The following is a 22,425-nucleotide window of genomic DNA, read 5'->3' as shown; positions in this document are numbered from 1 at the left end:
CTTAAGGGAAATAAAAGTGACCCATGATGACAAGACTTAGGGAAAATGCACCTCCTGTACAATGTCCAGACTTTTTCTCCCTGACTTATTTATGCCTTTCCAATGTCCAAACCAAACCCCATCATTAACTAGTGCTTGTTTTGTTTTTTACATTTGGCCTTTCCCCCCCTCCCCATCCTTTCTAACTTTGTACTGGACTTTTAGACCTGCCTTTCCCACTTTTAGGCACCATTTTCATTATTTTTCTCCTGTGGCATTGAGCATGATGACTAAAGGCTGCAAATCTACAACAAACTCCAGGAACTTAATGAGTTAACTTGGGCTGGGTTCTAACTTCCAACTAAGCATATCAGGATGGAAACATTTAGAAAATGAACTCTGATACCCTTTTTCTGGTTTCTCCCTTCTTACAGACACTTGCATATCTTGGGTCGGGTTCTCCTATGGGAAGTCGTCTCAGCATAAGAGACGATGTACAGCTGCCTGCTGTGACCAGTAGTGCCTGCCATCTGCCATCTGAAGTTCAGAGCTGAAGCCCAATCACACCTGTTACATAAGAGGCTCCGATCCCTACTCATTCTGGGGTGCAGAAATACCACACTTCCTCCTGGGATGTAATCTGACTGAGAGAAGAGAAATGAGAATCTGCCATGGGAGAAAGGAATTAAATAAAAAAAGAAAACTGAGGATAACTGGCTTGGAAAAGAAGGATTTTGTAATGGTGGCTTTGACATATCTGAAAAGCTAAGGAGGCAGAGGACAAGAAGTAAGAGAAGTAGGAGGTAACAGTGAAACGGTAGGAGTACATTATGTTTCACGGGGACTACCATGGGCCAGGTACTACATGCTTTATTTGGAATACTCATCTAGTCCTTCTAGCAACCTTACAACATAGATATTATTCTTGTCATAGTTTTAGAGATGATAAATAAAGGGCTAAATGATTTGCCCAAGGGACCACAGCTAGTAAGTGATGGAAGCAGGATTCTAACCCTGAGAGAAATACCAGACACATGGTTTCCTAGATTGGCTACATAACAGGATCATTTGGAGGGCTATTCAAACTATTGATTCCTAAACAATCCCAAGGATATACCGAATCAGAATTTCCAGGATGCCATCTGGGAAAATTCTCTGGTAGCTTTGATATACAGCCAGGTTTGAGCACCTCTGGAGGACACATGCTTTGTATGACCTGAAGGGCAGGCAGCCAGGTTTCAGCGTGAGGAGAGGAGCTTCTAGCCATTAGCAATGGCCTGAAATAGCAGGTGCCGCTTTGGGAGTGAGTGTGCTTCCCATGCTGGGGCAGGAAGGTCGCTTAGCCAGCTCGGCATGAACACGGTGCTGTTGAAGTCATTCCTACTTGCAGTCGTCTATGATTTCCAGTCACTTTTTTTTTTTTTAAATAATTATTTTTTATTGAAGGGTAGTTGATGCACAGTATTACATTACATTAGTTTCAAGTGTACAACACAGTGGTAGAACATTTATATACATAATTCGAGGTTCCAGCTATCACCCTACCAAGCTGTTACAATATCTTGACTATATTCCTTATGCTATACATTACATCCCGGTTACTTATTTATTTTACCATTGGAAGTCTGTCCTTTTTTTTTTTTTTTTTTTTGTGAGGGCATCTCTCATATTTATTGATCAAATGGTTGTTAACGACAATAAAATTCTGTATAGGGGAGTCAATGCTCAATGCACAATCATTAATCCACCCCAAGCCTAATTTTCATCAGTCTCCAATCTTCTGAGGCATAACATCCAGTCACTTTTTTATCCAACTGATATTCACTGAGTGTAAACTACATGGTGGGTACTGTGCCAGGCACTATTATTCTGTTGGTGAACATGAAAGATGGCTAAGGCAATCACAATCTTCACCTGCCTCTTGAACCATTGGTATTTTGCAGTTTTCTAATTTGAAGTAGCTGTGTGAACGTGGTCCTGCACCACAGATCAGAACACGTGAAGAGGATGGCTTTTGTCCTAAGTGTTTTTCACTCCTTGATTCATTTATTTATTTATTTGGCTACTATATGGATTAGAACTGTGTGTTAGATGACTACCTATCCCCCAGATCTTATGCTCTCCCCTGCATGTGTCTTTTACTAGAGGGACTGCCTGGCCAGGGGCTACACGGCCTAGGCCCTCCTGCAGTTAGGTGTGGCCACATGACTGAGCTCTTGCCAACAGAATGTGAACAGCAATGATGCACACACCTAGACCTGGTCCATAAAAGTTTCCCGCTAGGCACTCCTTTGCACTTTTTCATTTTGGCTGGACTGAATGGAGAAAATCTCTAGGGAGACTTTGAAATCCACGTATTGATGACGGCAGAGCCACTGTTGGCCTGGGTCACTGAATGACTGCATGGATGAAGGCCTTCCTTCCTAGCTGTCAAACTAGCCTAGGACAGTTATCCATGCAAAAAATAAAAATCTATTGTGTTGGGGCTTTTACACACTTTTTGGATGATATGTTATATCAATCAGTCTTCCTTCAAGCAGTTCTGTGTCTCAGAGCATGCAGCTGCACTGGGAAGACAAATCACATTTAAGTTTGTGACAAGATAAGCTCCCCACCGTAGCATGTAAACAGGGACAGCTAAGCATCATCTTGGGGGATCACAGAAATGTCACCCAAGATTGGAGCTAGAGGGTAGCCTGCAGTTCATGGGAAGGGAAAGGGGAAAGGTATTCCCAGCAGAGCAAAGCCCCGGGCAACAAAGAGCATGGGGTGTGTGAGGAAACGGAGCAGGTTCAGTAGGGCAGGCATGAGGTCAGAGGGCCAAGCTGGGGACAGGTAAGGGATGCTGCTGGAGGGGTCAGATATCTGCCAGCTCAACAGAGGAAAAGAAGGGTCTCATGTCCCTATCAGAAGACCTTCGAGACAGACTGTTCTGTGCAGTCTCCTTTCCCTTCCTGCTCAGTGTGAAAGCCCAAAATGTGTGTGTGTGCCTGTGTGTGCATGAATATGCTGGGGATGAGAAAGGGAGGCCAAGAGAAAGAAGAAGAAGAAAGTTGATCTGAGTCATATCAGAGAGCCAACTGTGGGTGCTGGCTCTCCGGGCGTGGCCAGCCTCTGCTAGAGGAAGGCCAGGGTGCCGGGAGATTTGGGTGGTGGGATCACCAGCTCTGGCAGGATGAACAGAGGAGCACCAGTCCAACTCCAGTTTAAACAGACAGTACTGAAACCCTGCCAGGAAGAATCAGAGCAATATTTTGCAAACTTTAATAACAGCTCAGAGAAACTGATCAGAGCATTTGGCTTTGTTGTGCATTACTGCTTAGCTGGACCCATGTGAGAGAGAGGAATGAATCTCTTTTTTTTCCATTTACAGAGAATAATATTTTTCTTCCTCCCAAATGGAGAGGAATTTGGTGAGGTCTAAATGTATTTGTTTTGTTCCTTATTTCAACTTGTCTGTAAATCACCCATAGGGTTTTGGCACCTGCTGTTAAGGTAGCCGGTTTACTGCCTAAAATATCTTTTATTGGAAATTATATTCTAGAAACTGGAACTTTGGTTGAAACCATAATTTCTAGCTTTAAAGTCCTACTTGCCAGACACTGACCATGAGAGTTCAGTAGAAGGTTTTTGGATGTGTTGAACAGTGGGAGAGTCCCATATATTATTTCCGTCTGGGACAAAGGAAGGTGACAGCTTTCAGGATCCGTGTAGTAGAGAGAGCATGAGGTGGTTTTGGAATCTGGAGTGGGGTGAACTCCTAGATCACCTGTGAACTGGGTGCCTCTGAGGAAGTGGTTTAAGCGCTCTGGGTCTGCTTCCTCTCACCTGTAAACTGAGGACATTCCTGTGCTCCCAGGTAAGTTAGAAAATTTAGGTAAGGGAAGGCAGGTTAAGTGCCTGGGATAGTACCTGCCTTTTACGAGAATCTGTCAAATGCCACCCTCTTTCTCTTTCTCCTCCCTCTGAAGGCAGAGAAAAGAGCTTGTGAAGCCCTGGACAGCAGCACAAAGACTTGTTTCCAGGTTATCATATGAACTTACTCCCAGCCTTGTGAACGGGAAAGCTCCACAGAACACTATTGGTCGTGGCAGAAGAGACAGATCAGGGGGCAATGTGAACTTGCTAAAAGGCAAGGTGAGATCTGCAGGGAGAGAGGGATCTGAAGAGCCCAAAGGATGAGGCAGAACCAAGCAAATAAAAACCTTCAAAAATGGAGGCTGCAAGCTAGTTACCAGCCTTCCTCTCGGCAGAGTGGCTCGAATTGGGCTCAACGTCAGGACACGTGAAATGCATTGACCTCACTTCGGGAATAATATTAAAGGAAAGATGGACAGTGATTATTTAATCTTAGATAAATATTTTCCAAAGAGAACAGAAATAGGAAAAAAATGGTGGGGGAGGAGGTAGGAGAGAATTATTTTCCTTTAGGGAGGACTGGTGGTCCCCCGACTGGTTTTGGCGAGCAGTTTGCACATGAAAGGGATCTGAACGTTCTTTCTTATGCATTAGTGCCTGCTGGAATTTTGTCTCCCAAAAGGCCTTCCCTGACTACCCTTCTCCCCAAGGTATCATCTACTTCGTAACTAGGCTTTACGTACATCATAACATTTATCGTCATCTGAAATTACATGCATTTATTTGGTTCTGTTTTCCTAACTTGTCTTCCTGGTGGAATGAACCTGTGATGGCAGGAAGAGCATCTCACTTGCTCTTGTACCCACAGTGCACAATGCCTGAACAGAAATATTTATTGAATAAAGCAATGAACAAAATAATATATATTGTGTATAGGGACTGCTCTTTCTATTTGTAGAGGTAAGGAGGATGATTAAGACAAAATTTAATTATTGCTATAAAATAAGACATTAAAAATAGATAATTCCACTAGCAAATAAGGCCAGGTTTTCCCCCTTAATTTGTAAGTACTTTTAGAAGCAGAATTGATTTTTATCTACTCTTTCTTATGTAAGTATCCTCAAAATGATCAATGTTTGGCCAGTGAATTTCAAGTTACATTTAGATAAATATACTTACATTTTAGAATCTCATCCCATTTCTTGGTAATCAGAAGGTATTATAAATAAGCTATCATTTCTATGATTATTCATCTTAAAATCTGCTCAGATGTATAAACCTTATATTTTAGGGCCTGTAAGATGTCATGCTCAGTCTATTAATAAATAACATACTTATTGTAAGCACTTCAAATAAACAGGATTATCATAAATCTTTTTATTTTTTCACATCAGTACTGGTATCTGCAGGGTTTAAACATTTTAATAAAGAATCGTTTTTCATCAGGCATCAAATGTGATTCTCACTATAGAGTGAAAGGGGTCTTAGTAGTGGGAATTCATACAGCTCCATAAGATCCTTTACACTTCAAGGAAAATTCATTCTGCTCTTGGTTGTCGGGGTCGTATTTGAAGAGCAGATTGGTGGGGGGTGGGAAGGGGAGCACACAGAAATAGGGACAATCCTGACTGGCAGTTAGTGTCATGACAATCCCCCTGGGAAACAGGCAAATAACATGCAGAATTAACAATGCATGTGGGACTTTCACTGTTCCTCATAAAGTGTTATGTGTTGAGTTTTCTGTCTCTGATTCAGTCCCTCCTTCCTATTCTGCAAATATAACTGAAAGCAACCTGTGCTGGGAAAATAATGTAACAGGAGCTGTAGACCTTGGCTCTGGGGCAGGCATTCTTCCCTGCAGACTATGCGACCTGCTATAAAGGAGTCCCATCAATCCCAAGGGAGTAATAGTACCTAACTTTTAGGTTTGTTGTGAGATTAAATAAGCTAGTGGTATAGGGCCAGGCATTTAGTAATTCCTCAACTGATGGATGTTAGCAGTTATAAAAAGCTGTATTTGGTGACTATTTCATATTCTTAACTGATTGCTCCACAAATTCTGTAGTGCAACGATATTTGTTTTATTAAAATATTGAGGCAGGAAAGCCCCACTGAGTAGCAACGTCCCCTTTATAGGAGAGGGCTAGCAAACACCAGGGAAATCGGCAGCTCTGTGCCTTCGCAGCATTAAGGCAATTATACCCTGCAATATTAAACACTGTGGTATCCAGTTCAACTTGAAAAATAATAAGAATTAAATGCAGTTCAAATAGTAGCACTTACCCTCACCCGTGAAAGAGTGGCACTCAACAAAGAAACTCTCTAGCTAAATTACCAAGTGTGAGGCCTAAATTTAGGATGGGGCAATTCCGAAACAGTTGATTACTGCTTCTAAGATTATGGGTGTTCTTGTGAACTGTTGGAACTGATGAAATAAATATAAAATGGTAGATTTTTACAGATGCAATTATGGAAAAACCTTGCCTGGGCAATGCAGAATGGTTCTGCATTGCTATCTGGAAAGATTACTGAAACACGATGGTAACCTGTGCCTACAAAAGTGCCGCAAACAGGATCTATCCCTCTTCTATAAGAAATGTTACCTAAGGAATATACAGAATAATTTATTTCATTATAAAGTTTGTCCCTAAAGATGAAAAACATATTAGGAGACTGGCACCCTCTCCTATGGATTCTTCTTTACTTGGATGAAAAAACAAAAACAAAACAGTGGCTTCACAGTATGGAAACCATGCAAAGTGATGCCACAACATAGCCAGGAATTCACCTGCTTCCTTTCTAATCAGTTCCCGAGAAGGCCAGAGGGCAGAGCACATTAGTGTTTGTGCTTCGGCATAAGACAGCCCTCACAGCTCGGCTACTTTTGAGCTGTGTGTTCTCAGCCAGTGTCTTCCCTCCCCTGGGCCACGCTTTCCCCTTTGGTGAATTTAGGGTGATCGTTGTAGGACTTTCTTCATAAGGTTGCTGTGAGGCTTTGGTTACATGTTTATACGAATTATTCCATTTAATTCTCACAGTAACTCCACTGTACATGTCTACAAAGGGTGGCCACTTTCCATAATTCCATTCTGCCTCTGTAATGTGAAAACCTTGTAACCTTGGACAAACTACTTAACTTCTGTGTGCAGCTGTTTCCTCACATGGAAAAAGATAATGGCTAATGATTGTACCTACCTACCTGAATCAGCTGTGTATTGTGTGCTTATCAGACATGTGGTAAACCTTTCATGTGTCAGCTGCTATCGCTATTATCACTGTGACTACTGCCACTGTTTGAAGAATCAATTCCATGCATGAGAAGAGACTGGAGGGAGCAACTCTTCTCGGGTTGTGGTTCTCATTGCTGTGTCACCAAACTGATGATCTGAGGGACGTCTTTAGCTTGCTCTTCCCCTCTCCAGCTATGTGTCCTGGAACCCCATCTATATTCTAGGAGTATGTCACCTGAGGTTACATCACAACGCCACTTAGGGACTCTCTACAGGAGGCACTAAAGGGAGGTAGGGAGAGGCACTGGCTGGAAACTGTTTGCTCAGGCTTCTCAATTTTCTAGGGCCTTGACTGGAACTTCTGATGTTACCATGCACTAAGATATTTTTTGCTATTATTGAAAGCACACAAATATATATAACAATTATATGTCATTATTAAAAACAGCACAATATAGGCCGCTAGGTCTTGATTGTGTTTTGTTCTCTCTGTTTCTTCTTTCTTTCCTCTCTCCCTCTGTTCTAATATATTGGGAGCTTCAGGGAACAGAAGTAGCCAAGTGTTTCTCGAAAACACCACCTTCTCTATCAAAGTTCTCTTTGGGCAAAATTTGAGCTGCCCATGTCTATGATTTGCCCCCTCAAAAAAAAAATCAGAAATCTAAGAAGTAAACACCTGAGCTCTTTAGTGGGACACACAATGATTCAAGCTCCAGCTCTGGAGAGACTAGTTTAGGCTTCTGCTTACTCATCTGTAAAATGGCTCTGAGAGAGCCACAGAGAGGGTCACGTGAGATCATGCATCTGACACGTCAGCAGTGCTTGGCAACCTAGTAAGATCTGTCTCAAGCCTTAGCATTCCAGTATCAAAAAGTTAATATTCTAGCTATCTAGGACTTTCTTCTTTTTTATCTTTTTTACTGGGGTAAAATACATATAATAAAAATTTACCATTTTAACTATTTAAAAATGTATAATTTAGTGGCATTAAGTATACTCATTTTGTTGTGCAAACACCATTTCCTCTTATTTTGTGAGTAAGTTCCCTGAGGCTCTGAATCACACCTTACAACTTGCCCAAAGTTATAGTGACTTCTGGAATCTGTATCTTCCCCCCCTTCAGAGGCTCCCTAGAATTTGGAAAGATCTCTTTTTCCTCTCATGTGGACTCAAGTCTTGGAATGAGTGGCAACGGTACGGATAAAATTACAACATTCATTTAGTCAACACTCTTATTCCATAAATATTTATTGGGCTTCTGCCATGGAAAGGACACATGCAAGAACTCTGGCAAAGAGAATCTCAGTTATTCCTTACAGAAGCCATATTGGTATTTGGTTAGTAGTAGTATTTTTTATTTTATAAACGAGGCCATGGAGGTCCGAAAAGGGTTGGTAACTTCCCCAAGGCCATGTAGTAAACAGTGGATGTGGGATCCAATACCAGGAGAATATGACCCCAATAACACCAATATGATGGAATAAAGTGTATCATGGGAAAAGGAAATAGACTTCTCTGTAAACTAAAGGTACTTGAAGTGAAGGAGGAATTAGGTCTCATGTTCCCAGACTGAGAACATTGTTGAATTATCACACCAAAATATTCTTATGTCTTGAGGATGGGAATGCTGCTGATGGTGATGATAATGATGGTGATATTGGTGATTTTGGAGATGATAAGGAAGCTGATGACTATCAACTACTATATACTAGGTTTGTATTAATTATACCCATTCATGTAATATCTGCTGAGCATCTTCTCCCTTTCAGGTACTGGGCATACAGTAATAAGACCGATAATCAAGACATGCAAGACTTCCATTTTCAGGGCACTTACAATCTAAGGATATGTTATCCTTACGAGCAATAAGGATATGTTATCTTAATCCTCAAAATGATCATATGAAGTTAGAATGATGACAGCAGTAACAAAAACTACTACTATTCTTCTATTTACTGAGACCTACTATATGCGAGATACTCTTTTAGGTGCTTTACATAGAAAGGATGTTGTCCCACAGATTACAGAACCTCAATGAGCATTGGTTTTCTCATAACAAATATGGGCACAGATGAGTCTGTCTTACTGCAAAGACTTTCTGCTATATTCTGCTATTTTAGTCTAAGCTCTGGCTTTGTTTTCTAACTAGTTCATTTGTTACTTCCATCCTGGATTTCAATCTTAACATCTTGGGCTAGAAAACAGAAGGGTTTGGGTGCTTACTTTCTGGCTGTCCCCAGGTCTTTGTAGGTGAGAACACCTTTCTTTTTTCCTTTATCCAACATAGGGGGAAGTGGAATCCCATGCAGACCACTGGCTATGAACTGCCTTGTGGTGGATATGTGCAGAAACCAGGTGTCTTTATCTTCCTCACTCTAGAGAGACCTGGATGAAAATCACTTGCACAGAGACTGGGCTTTCCTACGGTGTGGGGTTAATTAGACATGATCTCTAATTGCAGGGAGTCACTCTTTTGCAGGAGTCAGCATTACCTCCATTTCCTGAATATCCTATGCAATATGGCGATGAAGTCCTATAATAACAGTAATATCTAAAATTTGTCTAACATTATTTCAGCTTACACAGCATTTTCTCATAAGTTGTCTCAGTTGCTCCTCATAAAAACCCATAGGATATCTTGATTTTATAGATGCAACTCAGGTAGCCTGCTAGAGAGGCCCATATGATGAAGAGCTGAGGAGACCCCCTGCCAATAGCCACACGGACTGTGGGGGGGGGAGATTCCCAGCTCTGGTCAAGGTGTTTGATGGTGGCAGCCCTGGCCAACACCTTGAGCAACTCCATGGGGGATTTTGAGCCAGAGACACTCAACTAAGCCACTCTTGGATTTGTCACCCTCAGAAGGGATAGCAAAGCTTGTTGTTTTAACAGTTAAACTTTGGCGTAAATTTGTTATGCAGGAATAAATAACCAATACAAAGTTTAAGAGCACAGAAATTCATCTCTGGAGTCAGACAGTTCTGGCTTTACATTCCAGTTTTGCTAGTCATTAGCTCTGTGACCATGGGCAACTCATTCCACCTCTGTAAGCCTCAATTTCCTCATCTGCAAAATGGAGATAATAATGGTGCTCATGCCCACGTTTTTTCCCCCCAGGGTAAATAAAGTGATGCTTGTTAAATACAGTGCTTGGCATAGAGTTAAGCCAGTGTTTGGAAGCTATAATTTTATTATTGCTATTTTAATCTTTTGAGTTCATTTTGGCAAATATTTGAAATACTGATTCTTCTTAAAGTATTGACTATAAACCTCATTCAATTGGATTATGTGAAAGGAATCTTTTTATGAGGAAGACGTGCTCAGTCAGAGAACATAGGCTTTGCCTGCTAGTGCCTGTGGTGCTGAAGGACCTGCCAAGATAAAAAATCCCTAACCATCCTGCAGCCAAGTGAGCTTTTTCTCCCCTGGTCCACAAAATGCTGAGAAAGAGCATTCTGTAATGTCATTAAGATTATACTGAGGAATGAGTTCTCCATCACCCCATCACTCAAGTCACCTCCTTCAGCACCAGGGGCTGAGAGCTGGGCTTCTCCTTCCCCCTCAAACAATCACCTGACCTCCAGCTCATTAGTCCTGTCCCTGGGATAGTAGTCATCGACTTTGGGGCCAAGGTCCAATATTTCTCTTGAATCTGTCTTTTTGTGGTCTGCACTAAGGTCAAAATGAACTATCTACTCATTTTCTGGGAGGACATTTTCAGATGTGAGAGCAATTAGAAACTTCTTCCCATTTCCCGTTCTTCATATCCTGGCTTTCTTCTTGGCACCAAGGTCCATTCCACCTCTAGCCTGGGGGCGGGTTTAGAGGGTGGCTCACCTTAAAAATCATAATTTGCCTGCAGTCACCACCTTCCGAACAGGACTCATTAAGGAAACACCTCCCACGACAGTGTTCAAAGAGATGGGTGACCCTTTCCCACACTGACATCTCTGCCTTTTTTCAAAGGACCATTTGGCTCACTTCTTAGACCAATATGAAAAGTCAATCCAGTCTTATTAAAACACATATTTTGATGTGACTATCTCATCAGGTGGTTATGACTTTCTCATGGGGAAGTTTAAGATGACTGTACTTGGCTGGAAACCACCCTGACTCTTAATAGGCCCTGTGGGGATGTTGATGGAGAAAAGAGACTTGACTGTTGAATTTGGCCTGGTCACCTATTAGCTATGTACTTAGGCAGGTCACTACATCTCTCTGAGTCAAATCAGTTTCCTCATTCATAAAGTGGGGGGAGTAATGCCTGCTTCACCTAGTTTTCAGGGTTTTTATAAAGATCAAATGAAGTGGTATCAAGAAAAGAACTCAGAAGATAATAATTTAAATACCTTCAATTCATATAACTATTCTAGCTGTAACAAGAAACTCTACAATAAACAAACCAGATTTAACCAACATACCCCCAACACAAAATAAAACAGTGACATTTGAAAGATATGCACCACAAGTATAAATCAAACTGTTTGGACAAAAAAAAAGTTAAGAGTTTGGGTTCGGCAAAAAACACTATAGAAAGAGAACTAACACAAAGATGACAGATTGTCAAAATATAGGCAATGTCAAAAACCTTATAGTATGTGTTATATTGAATCTGCATGAAAGTCAGACAGATAGAAAAACAGGCAGGAAACGTCCTTCCTAAATAATCTGAGGGTTTAAACAGTGTAATCCTGGAATGGGGAAACTTAACTAACAAAGTATATGAAGCTATGCCCAAACTCCCTTATTATCAGAAAATGCAAGTTAAAACAGCCAGATGTCACTTTACACCCATCAGATTGACTAAAAATAGAAATCTGGATAATGTCATCTACTCTGGAGAGAATACAGCCTAGTTCACCCTTATGAGCTTTAATCTGAGGGCACTAAGTGAAAACAGACACGAAGATGCCCTATGACCCAGGAATCTCTTTCTTTGGTCTAGAGCAGAAAAATTCTTCCCAGGTCTTTGTATGAGGCACCCCGTGTATGTAACTAGGATAGAAGTACAGTAAATAAAATGTGACAGAACGCTAGGCAGCAGTTAAAACTATGGACTAGATATGCATATAGCAACATGGATATATTTCAAAAACCGTGTTGAATGAGAAAAAAGAAACTATGAGGTCTATACAACAATATCATTTGTATGAATTACCAACATTCACACTCAGAACAATAGTATATGTTAATGACATGTCAAACACACTGCAGTTTTTGCTTAAGTGGGAGAGGATTGGAAAAAAGAAAGGAGGGGAAAAAGCCAGAAGAGTCCCTCAAAAGAGCTGAAAAAATTGCATGTCAGAAACCGAGTAGCACACTTTACTCCACCCTGTGTACCTTAGGTCCAAAAAGAAAGCTTGCATGCAAAAACTATGATTCACTTTTGTAAAGACTATGTACCCAGGTGTGCATATGTGCCTGAAAGATCAAAAGCATTTTCAATTAAATATTAACTGTGGCTATTTCTGGGTGCTTAAAATGGGATGCGATTCATTTTCTTTTTTTTTCTTATATATTTTTATACGCTTCGCTTTCTACAATGGGCATACACTCCTTTTGTACAAATGAAAATAACTTTACTTAGAAGTTCTAAAGGTATGTGCCATGTTTTCTGTTTTAGTAACCTGTACACTTGCTCAAGGTGTTGGGATTTGAAGACTTGTGTCCCTGAAGGTAACCTGAAGTTTTTGTTTCTGGTTGTGCTTCTCATGACAATGGAGATGTTAAACATTAAAGAGTTGAGCATTCAGCAGTTGATTTACCAAAGTAAAGAATTCTGCATGAACAGAGAGAAAATGCACATTGGGGCAATGATATTTTTTCATTGGCTTCCCCAAGAAACTCAAGTGTATGTTAAAAAATGGCTCTAAGAGCTGCCAAGTCTTTTGTTCCCCATTAGAAATACACTGGCAAAGAACACTTAAGATATTTGCCCTTCTCCCATTCAGGTGTCAAATAAAGTGATCGGTTCTTGTTTCTTAGTCAGTGGGATTCTGGAACACTTGCAGTCCTTTCCATGGGGTGGCCCTTCCTGTACATTCTGTAAGAAAAAATCCACTCATGTTTATATATGAGACGAATGTGTCATTCATAATGATTATTAATAGCTGAAAAAAATTCTTCTGAGAGCGGGAACTACATTTGTTCAATAAAAGTTTTTCCTAAGCTCCAAAGGGTAGAATGACATTAGTAGTCAAACCCACAAAAATTGATGATAAAATGTCTTGAATTAGATAATGAGAGGAATTTTGTTTTGTTCCCAAAAGGAAAGTGAAGCAAAAACTAGGAGAGAGGAGTAAGGAGATTATACAGAGGAAGCAAGAAGTATGAAGGTCTGAAGGAAGAACCAGGCAATAGCCCTGTGCAGGGTTTTGTAAACAGGGATGTAATCTAAAGTTAAAGTTTACAAAGAATTTCTCTCCTTGACACAATTTTAAGCAAGGTTCATTTTTGGACATAGGAGCTGAGGCTGAGTTTTCTATCATGGAGCCAGCATGTGGAAGAAAGATCCCAGAATTCTAGAGGAACCCTGAGGATACTTAAAGCTCCCTAGATTCCACAGAACCCTGAGTTTCACACCACCCTATCCATTTCTTCAGAGTGACCACAGCTGGCAAGCTATCTTCCACCTCACCAGGAAAACAAAGCCAGGGCATGGTGAAGTAGGTAGAAAGCTGCCTTTTAACTGCCTTTTTTTGGGACATGGACGAGTTGTCAAAGATTGTTAAGGATTCTCAAGTTCCCATGCTTAACCCAGACTAGCTGTCAGAAAAACTCAAGTAACAGTGAGATTCTTTAACAGTCTGGATCTCCTGAAGATTGGAAAAAATTATGGAACTGAAGGTGTTAGCCATACCAGTAATGCACCCTGATTGCTACAGGCAGAGGAGGGAAGTGACATCGATTTACCGTGTACTGTCCCAGCCACATTACTAGCTCATCTTATTTAGCCCTTATTATAATCCTGGGAGGGGAGTATTATTATCCCCATTTTACACAGGAGGGAGATGAGCTCAGAGAGATTAAATCACTTGCCCAACATTTCATAGAGTTAAGAAGTGATGGTACCAGGATTTGACCCAGACCTGCTGGCAAAGTCTAGTCTCTTTTTACTCTGTTATACTCTTTCTTTTGAAGGAACAATCAAAAGGTACATAGCAGCTGCCTTCAGGGAATATTTAATAAAAAAAGACTGACTGAAAAACCATTCTCTTCTGATATTTCCATCATTTTTGGTGATATGTTCATGTATTTATCACAGAATCTTCAATTTGTAAGGGAAGCTTTGGAGGGCCTCTATAAACAGGAAGATCTTTCTGGATTGGGGTGGATTTTAGGGTGAATTTTGATTGAAACAAGATAACCCAGCGATAAGGGAAATGGGAACCTACTTCAGGCAGAAGAATCCATATAGTGGAAGGGTGAGAAATAGCTGTTAGGAGACAGCAGCATAGAGGGGAATCTGCAGAGCTAACATGAGGAAGATGGATGTAGATGTACTTTTCAGTTCCCTTCAGCTATGCCAATATGTATCGATTATCTACTCTGCATGCGTCAAGCACTGTGCTACATACTGGGAACCCAAAGATGAATATGGCAGGGGATGCAGGACCAGTATGAGCCTGGTCTAACCGGAAGGTACAGTGGATATTACTGGCAGCCTCCAGAGTACTTTTTACCCTTTCCTCCTTCCTACAAGGACCTGAACTTTCCAGCCACGAAGTCAGTCAATCATCACATTCTCATCTCTTTGCACTCATGATTGGTTTAGGGATGGACACCAGTCTTTCACCAACTGAATCAATGAAAGCTTACCACCTTCATCTGCTGATGAGGAAAAGAGAAATTCTTTCTTTCCATATGGATATCTATGATAAAACTTGGCAATCATTTTGATACCACAAGGGACTAGTCTGAGGGTAAATCCAGGAAGACAGGGTCAAAATAAATACAGAAAAATGAAGCCCCAGTGGCCCTATGAAATTCTGGATCAAACTATATCTGAGGCTTGATAACTCTTCCTATTTATGTGAACCAACATATTCCAGTTTGAGTTGGATATTCTGGAGCATGCAGTAAAAAATATAATCATTTAAAGAGATAGAAAAATAGATCATTCCAATACTATGTGCTGAGTTGTAACAAAAATATGGCCCCAACCCTGGAATACAGGGAAGGAAATGATAATTTAACTGATCACTGAAGGATGAACCAGAGTTAGGTGGGGAAGGATTTTTAGGTAGACGGAATAGCATGAGTATAGGCACAACAACATGAACTATATATTTGCGGGAACTTCAAAGAGTTTGGCATTACTGGATGATAAAGAGCAATGCTTGACTGGCTGGCAATGTAGCTGGAGAGGATTTCAATTTCAGTCAGTAGGAAAAAAGGACACAGGTTTTAGGTTGGGGAGTGATATGTCCAGATTTACATAAGGGTATAAAATGCAGAATAAAACTAAAGAGGCAGAGAGCTCAGTTGGGGGGATTAGTTCATTCAGACTCACTATGCCAAATGTTACTAGGTATTTGCATACACTAACAATAAGGAAATGACACAGTCTTTGGCCTCGAAGAGCTTACTGTTATTTGAGAATATAGTAGAATTTCAGGTGGAGATGGTAAGAGGCAGAATGGGACAGTGTCTTCATAGACAGACAAATAGGGACATTACATCATTGGAAGACATGAAGTTTATGAACACTAGGAATTGTGCTTTGTTTACCCTAAAATATAGCCTACCACCAAATGCTCAATTGTTTTCCTACATGGAAAGTTACTATTCCACTTCTGCTAACAATACAGGGATCACCTGGTATGCTTTCCACAGTGAATATTTCTACTTCATTATTCCTCATGGAATGCTGTTCTTACTCTTGGTTACTGTTGCATGAACTTTGGCTCTGACTACAGACAGACCAAAGGACTTAGTCTGGGGTCAGACTGATGGGTTGGTGATGGCTGCACGAAGGGTAGTGTTGAGTAGAATGTTGAGATCACTTAGATTGATTGATTTTTGATGTCTGCCATGGGCATGAGCAAGGTCTGGTGGCAATCATGGCTGTATTTGCCGACCTGGTCTTAGCCCACTTTTTGTTTTGGCCACTGTCTGATAAAATGATTAGGGACTAGATGACTTAATTTTTTTAAATATCAGAAGAGGTACACCCTCTTCTGAAAATGTAAGTGGAACACAAATGGAAACCAATTAAAATATGATCAGTGTTGGAAAAAAGCTCAGAAAGCATTCTTATTAAAACACTTTTAACTTCTTAACACAGACTTCTCCTTAAAATATTCAACTCACTAAAACAAACCCCATTTTAAGAGAAATATAGCCATAAGCTCCTTTATTCATGAGAATCTGTTCATGCTCAAGGACCATCCACTGAATGGAACTGCCACTATTGTCAAAATACTAGTTGAACTGACAATTATTCCATTTTCTTAGATAAAAGGGATATATATATATATATATATACACACACACACACACATAATTTGCTTTAGCTGTAGTTTATGTTCTCATAAATCATTTTAGAAATCCTATACAATAGTACCTTCTAAAAGATTTCATATTATACAAAGGAAGAAAGATAATTTTAATGACAGGTAGCTTCTCACTAACAAAAGACATGCAGTAATTCTAGGATTTACTGTTAGATAACAGGCTCCTTTTGCTTTTGCTTTAAGCAGCAGCTATAGCCCCTTAGAATAATCTCAGATGAAACGCACACTTAACACAGGATTACTTTTCAACTACACTATGAACTTCTGACAGAGTCATGAGTGGAAGGCATTAGGGCTCGGCATGCTGTTGGCCTCCTCACCAACTGGGTGACCCAGAGCAGACAGTGGCCTTTCAGTGAACACAGTTGATTCCACATTCCAGGTTTTGGCGAGAGGGTCTGAAGGATAAACTGAGCAAGTCTCCCCATGTCTTAACTTAAGCTGAGTTTCTGGCCTTCAGGACAGGAGGGAGAGGCAGTCAGGCTGACTAGGAATTTCCCTGGTTACGCAAGGGGAGTGGTCTGTGTGGGCAGGCAGAGCATGTGAGACAGTGCCAGCAAACCATTTAATTGTCCAATCCCTGGTACATGTAGGAGGTGGAGGGAAGGTAGAAATAGCATGGAGTTAGAGTGCCCTGTGCTTAACTCCTGGTGCACCAAATAGCAGTTTACCTCCTTAAAGCAAGCTATTTAAATTCTCTGAGCCTCACTTTCCAAATATTTAGAATGGGAAAAATAAGAGGGTTACATAAGGATGAAACAGAATATTTTATACCAAGAATCTGAAACAGTATTAGCCATGTGGGAGATACTCAATAAATGGAAATTACCTAAACTTGTTCAGTTTGATGAATACTCCAAAATACTCCAAGGCTTAAAGTATGAAATGCTGGGTAAGTAATACATTGAGATCAAAAGTCAATCAAGAAGCTGCTTCTCCTGCTACACTGGGCTAAGTTCTAGAGAGCCAAACACAGGCTCTGGCCTCCACAATCCTATAATATTTACCTCTAACATTTACTGTGTACAAAGTACTGCTTTAAGCTACTTCTTATTCGATCCTCACAACCCTCCTATTATTATTATTTCTATTTTTATTTTGATATCATCAATATACAATTACATGAGCAACATTGTGGTTACTAGACCCCCCCATTATCAAGTCCCCACCACATACCCCTTCACAGTCACTGTCCATCAGCACAGTAAGATGTTATAGAGTCACTACTTGTCTTCTCTGTGTTGTACTGCCTTCCCTGTGCCCCCTCAAACACATTATGTGTGCTAATCGTAATGCCCCCTTTTCCCCCTTATCCCTCCCTTCCCACCCATCCTCCCCAGTCCCTTTCCCTTTGGTAACTCTTAGTTCATTCTTGGGTTCTATGAGTCTGCTGCTGTTTTGTTCCTTCAGTTTTTTCTTTGTTCTTATACTCCACAGATGAGTGAAATCATTTGGTACTTGTCTTTCTCCATCTGGCTTATTTCACTGAGCATAATACCCTCTACTTCCATCCATGTTGTTGCAAATGGTAGGATTTGTTTTCTTCTTATGGCTGAATAATATTCCATTGTGTATATGTACCACATCTTCTTTATCCATTCATCTACTGATGGACACTTAGGTTGCTTCCATTTCTTGGCTATTGTAAATAGTGCTGCGATAAATATAGGGGTGCATATGTCTTTTTCAAACTGGGCTCTTGAATACCTGGGATAAATTCCTAGGAGTGGAATTTCTGGGTCAAATGGTATTTCAATTTTGAGTTTTTTGAGGAACCTCCATACTGTTTTCCACAATGGTTGAACTATCTTACATTCCCACCAGCAGTGTAGGGAGGTTCCCTTTTCTCTACATCCTCGCCAACATTTGTTGTTGTTTATCTTTTGGATGATGGCCATCCTAACTGGTGTGGTTTTAATTTGCATTTGTCTGATGATTAGCGATGTGGAGCATCTTTTATTGTGCCTGTTGGCCATCTGAATTTCTTCTTTCAGAGAAGTGTCTGTTCAGATCTTTTGCCCATTTTTTAATTGGATTATTTGCTTTTTGTTTGTTGAGGTGCATGAGCTCTTTATATATTTTGGATGTCAACCCCTTATCAGATATGTCATTTATGAATATATTCCTCCATACTGTAGGATGCCTTTTTGTTTTACTGATGGTGTCCTTTGCTGTACAGAGCTTTTTAGTTTGATATAGTCCCACGTGTTCATTTTTGCTTTTGTTTCCCTTGCCCAGGGAGATATGTTCATGAAGAAGTTGCTCATGTTTATGTCCAAGAGAGTTTTGCCTAAGTTTTCTTCTAAGAGTTTTATGGTTTCATGACTTACATTCAGGTCTTTGATACATTTCGAGTTTACTTTTGTGTATGGAGTTAGACAGTAATCCAGTTTCATTCTCTTACATGTAGCTGTCCAGTTTTGTTAACACCAGCTGTTGAAGAGGCTATAATTTCCTCCTTGTATATCCATGGCTCCTTTATTGTGTATTAATTGATCATATGTGCTTGGGTTAATATCTGGACTCTCTATTCTGTTCCACTGGTCTATGGGTCTGTTCTTGTGCCAATTCCAAATTGTCTTGATTACTGTGGCTTTGTAGTAGAGCTTGAGGTTGGGGAGTGTATTACCCCTCCACCCTTTACTCTTCCTTCTCAGGATTGCTTTGGCTATTTGGGGTCCTTTGTGGTTCTTTATGAATTTTAGAACTATTTGTTCCAGTTTGTTGAAGAATGCTGTTGGTATTTTGATAGGGATTGCATTGAATCTGTAGATTGCTTTAGGCAGGATGGCCATTTTGACAATATTAATTCTTCCTACCCAAGAGCATAGGATGAATTTGCATTTATTAGTGTTCTCTTTAATTTCTCTTAAGAGTGTCTTGTAGTTTTCAGGGTATAGGTCTTCCACTTCCTTGGTTAGGTTTATTCCTAGGTATTTTATTCTTTTTGATGCAATTGTGAATGGAATTGCTTTCCTGATTTCTCTTTCTGCTAGTTCTTCATTAGTGTATAGGAATGCAACAGATTTCTGTGTATTAATTTTGTATCCTGCAACTTTGCTGAATTCAGATATTAGTTCTAGTAGTTTTGGAGTGGATTCTTTAGTGTTTTTTATGTACAATATCATGTCATCTGCAAACAGTGACAGTTTAGCTTCTTCCTTATTAATCTGGATGCCTTCTATTTCTTTGTGTTGTCTGTTGTGGCTAAGACCTCAAGTACTGTATTAAATAAATCAGGGAGAGTGGGCATCCTTGTCTTGCTCCCAATCGTAGGGGTAAATCTTTCAGATTCTTGTTGTTAAGTGTGATGTTGACTGTGGGTTTGTCTTATTTGGCCTTTATTATGTTAAGGTATTTGCCCTCTATACCCATTTTATTGAGAGTTTTTATCATGAATGTATGTTGAATTTTGTTGAATGCTTTTTCAGCATCTATGGAGATGGTCATGTGGTTTTTGTCCTTCTTTTTGTTGATGTGGTGGATGATGTTGATGGGTTTTCAAATGTTGTACCATTCTTGCATCCCTGAGATGAATCCCACTTGCTCATGGTGTATGATCCTCTTGATGTATTTTTGAATTCAGTTTGCTAATATTTTCTTGAGTATTTTTGCATCTATGTTCATCAGGGATATTGTTCTGTAGTTTTCTTTTTTTGTGGTGTCTTTGCCTGGTTTTGGTATTAGAGTGATGCTGGCTTCATAGAATGGGTTTGGAAGTATTCCCTCCTCTTCTCTTTTTTGGAAAACTTTAAGGAGAATGGGTATTATGTCTTCTCTAGATGTCTGATAAAATTCAGCAGTGAATCCATCTGGTCTGGGAGTTTTGTTCTTGGGTAGTTTTTTGATCACCAATTCAATTTTGTTGCTGGTAATTGGTCTGTTTAGATTTTCTGTTTCTTCCTTGGTCAGTCTTGGAAGGTTGTATTTTTCTAGAAAGTATCCATTTCTTCTAGGTTATCCAGTTTGTTAGCATATAGATTTTCAACCATCTTATTATTATTGCCATTTAAAATGCATAAAACTTTAGGTACAAAGAGCTTAAGTAACTTGCCTGAGGCTGCAGAGCTTCACCCTGAGGCACCACTATCCTACATTACCGTGGCTATCATAGAAGTGAGTGTAGGGTCTGATTCAGTGAGACACAGATGGCAGGGTCACATGGTGGTGGGTGAGTCCAGAAACTGGGAAAGGCTGCATGCCACAAGTGATCTAGGATTATCCTTTAAAACCATTAAGTCTGGCTTAAAAATTATACTTTATTCAGGTGCATTTTCTAGCCATGGTTAAGAAAATTGGGCTGCTACACATAACACAAAGGGGTACCAGGTATCTCTGATGACAGCAGGGTCCTCACTGCTGCAATCAGGGCATCAAACCTAGCCCTGCTTTGGTTATAAATAAGGTGATTATCTGGTTTGAAATGCGGTGGCAGAGGTAATCTTGCACCTGAAGGTTTCTTGTTTGTCTCGTACTTGCTGGATTTTTCTACACATTCTCTTACACACCCACCTCCTCTGTGAGTACAGAAAACCTTTTGCTTTTGGGTTTCTCCTGCTTTAGAAGTTCCATCCCCAACTATTTCTTTCTTGGAATGGAAATTTAATCTTCAAAACTGTTCTGCACTGCTGGCCCCAGAATTAAAAGCGAGCACCTTGAATGGGGAAATTAAATTTATTTGATATACCTGTACATGGATAAAATTGGATCCAGCGTCCACTTGGTTTGCAGGCTCATGCAAAATGCTTTTAGCTATATTCTGTACCTAATATCTAACTCACAGCTGAAAGGGGGCTGACCTCAAATACCTTGCCTTGTACTCATCCCGAGCAAGGTGGTCATTAACCAAGAGCAGGTGTCATTTTCTGTTAGAATGTCTCTCTATGCACACAGGGTAATCGACAGCTGAGGAGTCTTCCCTGGGAAACTAAATATTCAGTTGACTGAATTTTCATTTAAAAAAAGAGAGCCAGATACCCAGGGGGAAAGATACTTCAATTATAAATATCTATATTTCATTTTACATTCTCCTTTCTGAAGCTCCAAGTCAGGCTCTGCCTGGGTGCTGCAGAGGGCAGAACCCGACGCTTGTGTTTGCATGTAACATGGCTTTAGGAAGAGGCTGAACAAAATAAGATTTTTCCTTCTCAAATCCTCTCCATGTTCTGCAATTCAGCTCCTATACAAAATGTGGTTGTGTTTTCTTCCCTATGATCATTTAAGACACTTACATACCTAATAATAAGAAATGCGATGGGAAAATGAAGGGAGCATAGCAGAATGCTAGCTACCAGGCAGGTCTGCTGATCCTTGGAGGACCAGGGTGGAGACAGGGTGCCCATGGAGGGAGGGGCTCTGCGTGATGGCCTGGTCTGATGCCCTCCTCTAACAAATAAGGTGTTCATCACGGTCCACGAAGCTGGGACATATCTGAGGTCCCACAGCTTGCTGTTGGCAGAGCCAGGGGATCCGTGTTGCTTTTTTTTGCTCTAACACTGCTCCTCTACCTAATTTGCAGCCATTTGGTTCCCCCGTCCAGTTCTGGCACCCCTCCTTGCTGCCTTTGTTTCCTTTTTGTTTTTGCTTCTCTTTTCTTCTCTCCTGCTTCCCTCATTTCTCTTTCTCCTTCTTTCTCTCATTTCTCTCTCCTGCTTTCTTTTCCTTCCCTTTCTCACTCTCTTTTCTCTGTCTTCCTCCCTCTCCCACATTCTCTCCCTCCTTCCTTCCATCCTGCTTGCCCTTCCTTATGCTTACCAGCTGTTGACTGACTGCCTACTATGGACCAGCAGCCATACTAGGCACTGGGAACACCGTGGGCCCAGGCAGCCCCAGCCCCACACCAA

The 22,425-nt window shown here is 40.5% G+C and overlaps 1 protein-coding gene across 6 annotated transcripts in view; it reads right to left on the bottom strand.

The window, feature by feature from the left end:
- The window catches only part of SAMD12 (sterile alpha motif domain containing 12), a 395,771-nt gene that overhangs the window by 28,020 nt on the left and 345,326 nt on the right, over nucleotides 1–22,425 (bottom strand). For 2 of the 6 annotated variants that reach the window (XM_057497805.1, XM_057497807.1), the window contains exon 5: nucleotides 1,501–13,110. The exons of 3 other annotated variants lie outside the window; for them this stretch is intronic. In XM_057497805.1, the coding sequence (XP_057353788.1) occupies nucleotides 13,049–13,110 (62 nt within the window). In that variant the 3' untranslated portion in view covers nucleotides 1,501–13,048. Of the gene's footprint in view, nucleotides 1–1,500; nucleotides 13,111–22,425 lie in introns of those variants that run through there. One more of the 6 variants, XM_036876337.2, reaches the window with a different exon arrangement.

Source organism: Manis pentadactyla, chromosome 3, assembly GCF_030020395.1.
Source record: "Manis pentadactyla isolate mManPen7 chromosome 3, mManPen7.hap1, whole genome shotgun sequence".
Classification (NCBI taxonomy): Eukaryota; Metazoa; Chordata; class Mammalia; order Pholidota; family Manidae; genus Manis; species Manis pentadactyla.
The sequence above is the reverse complement of the archived record's forward strand: the minus strand, read 5'-3'. Positions and strand labels throughout refer to the sequence as shown.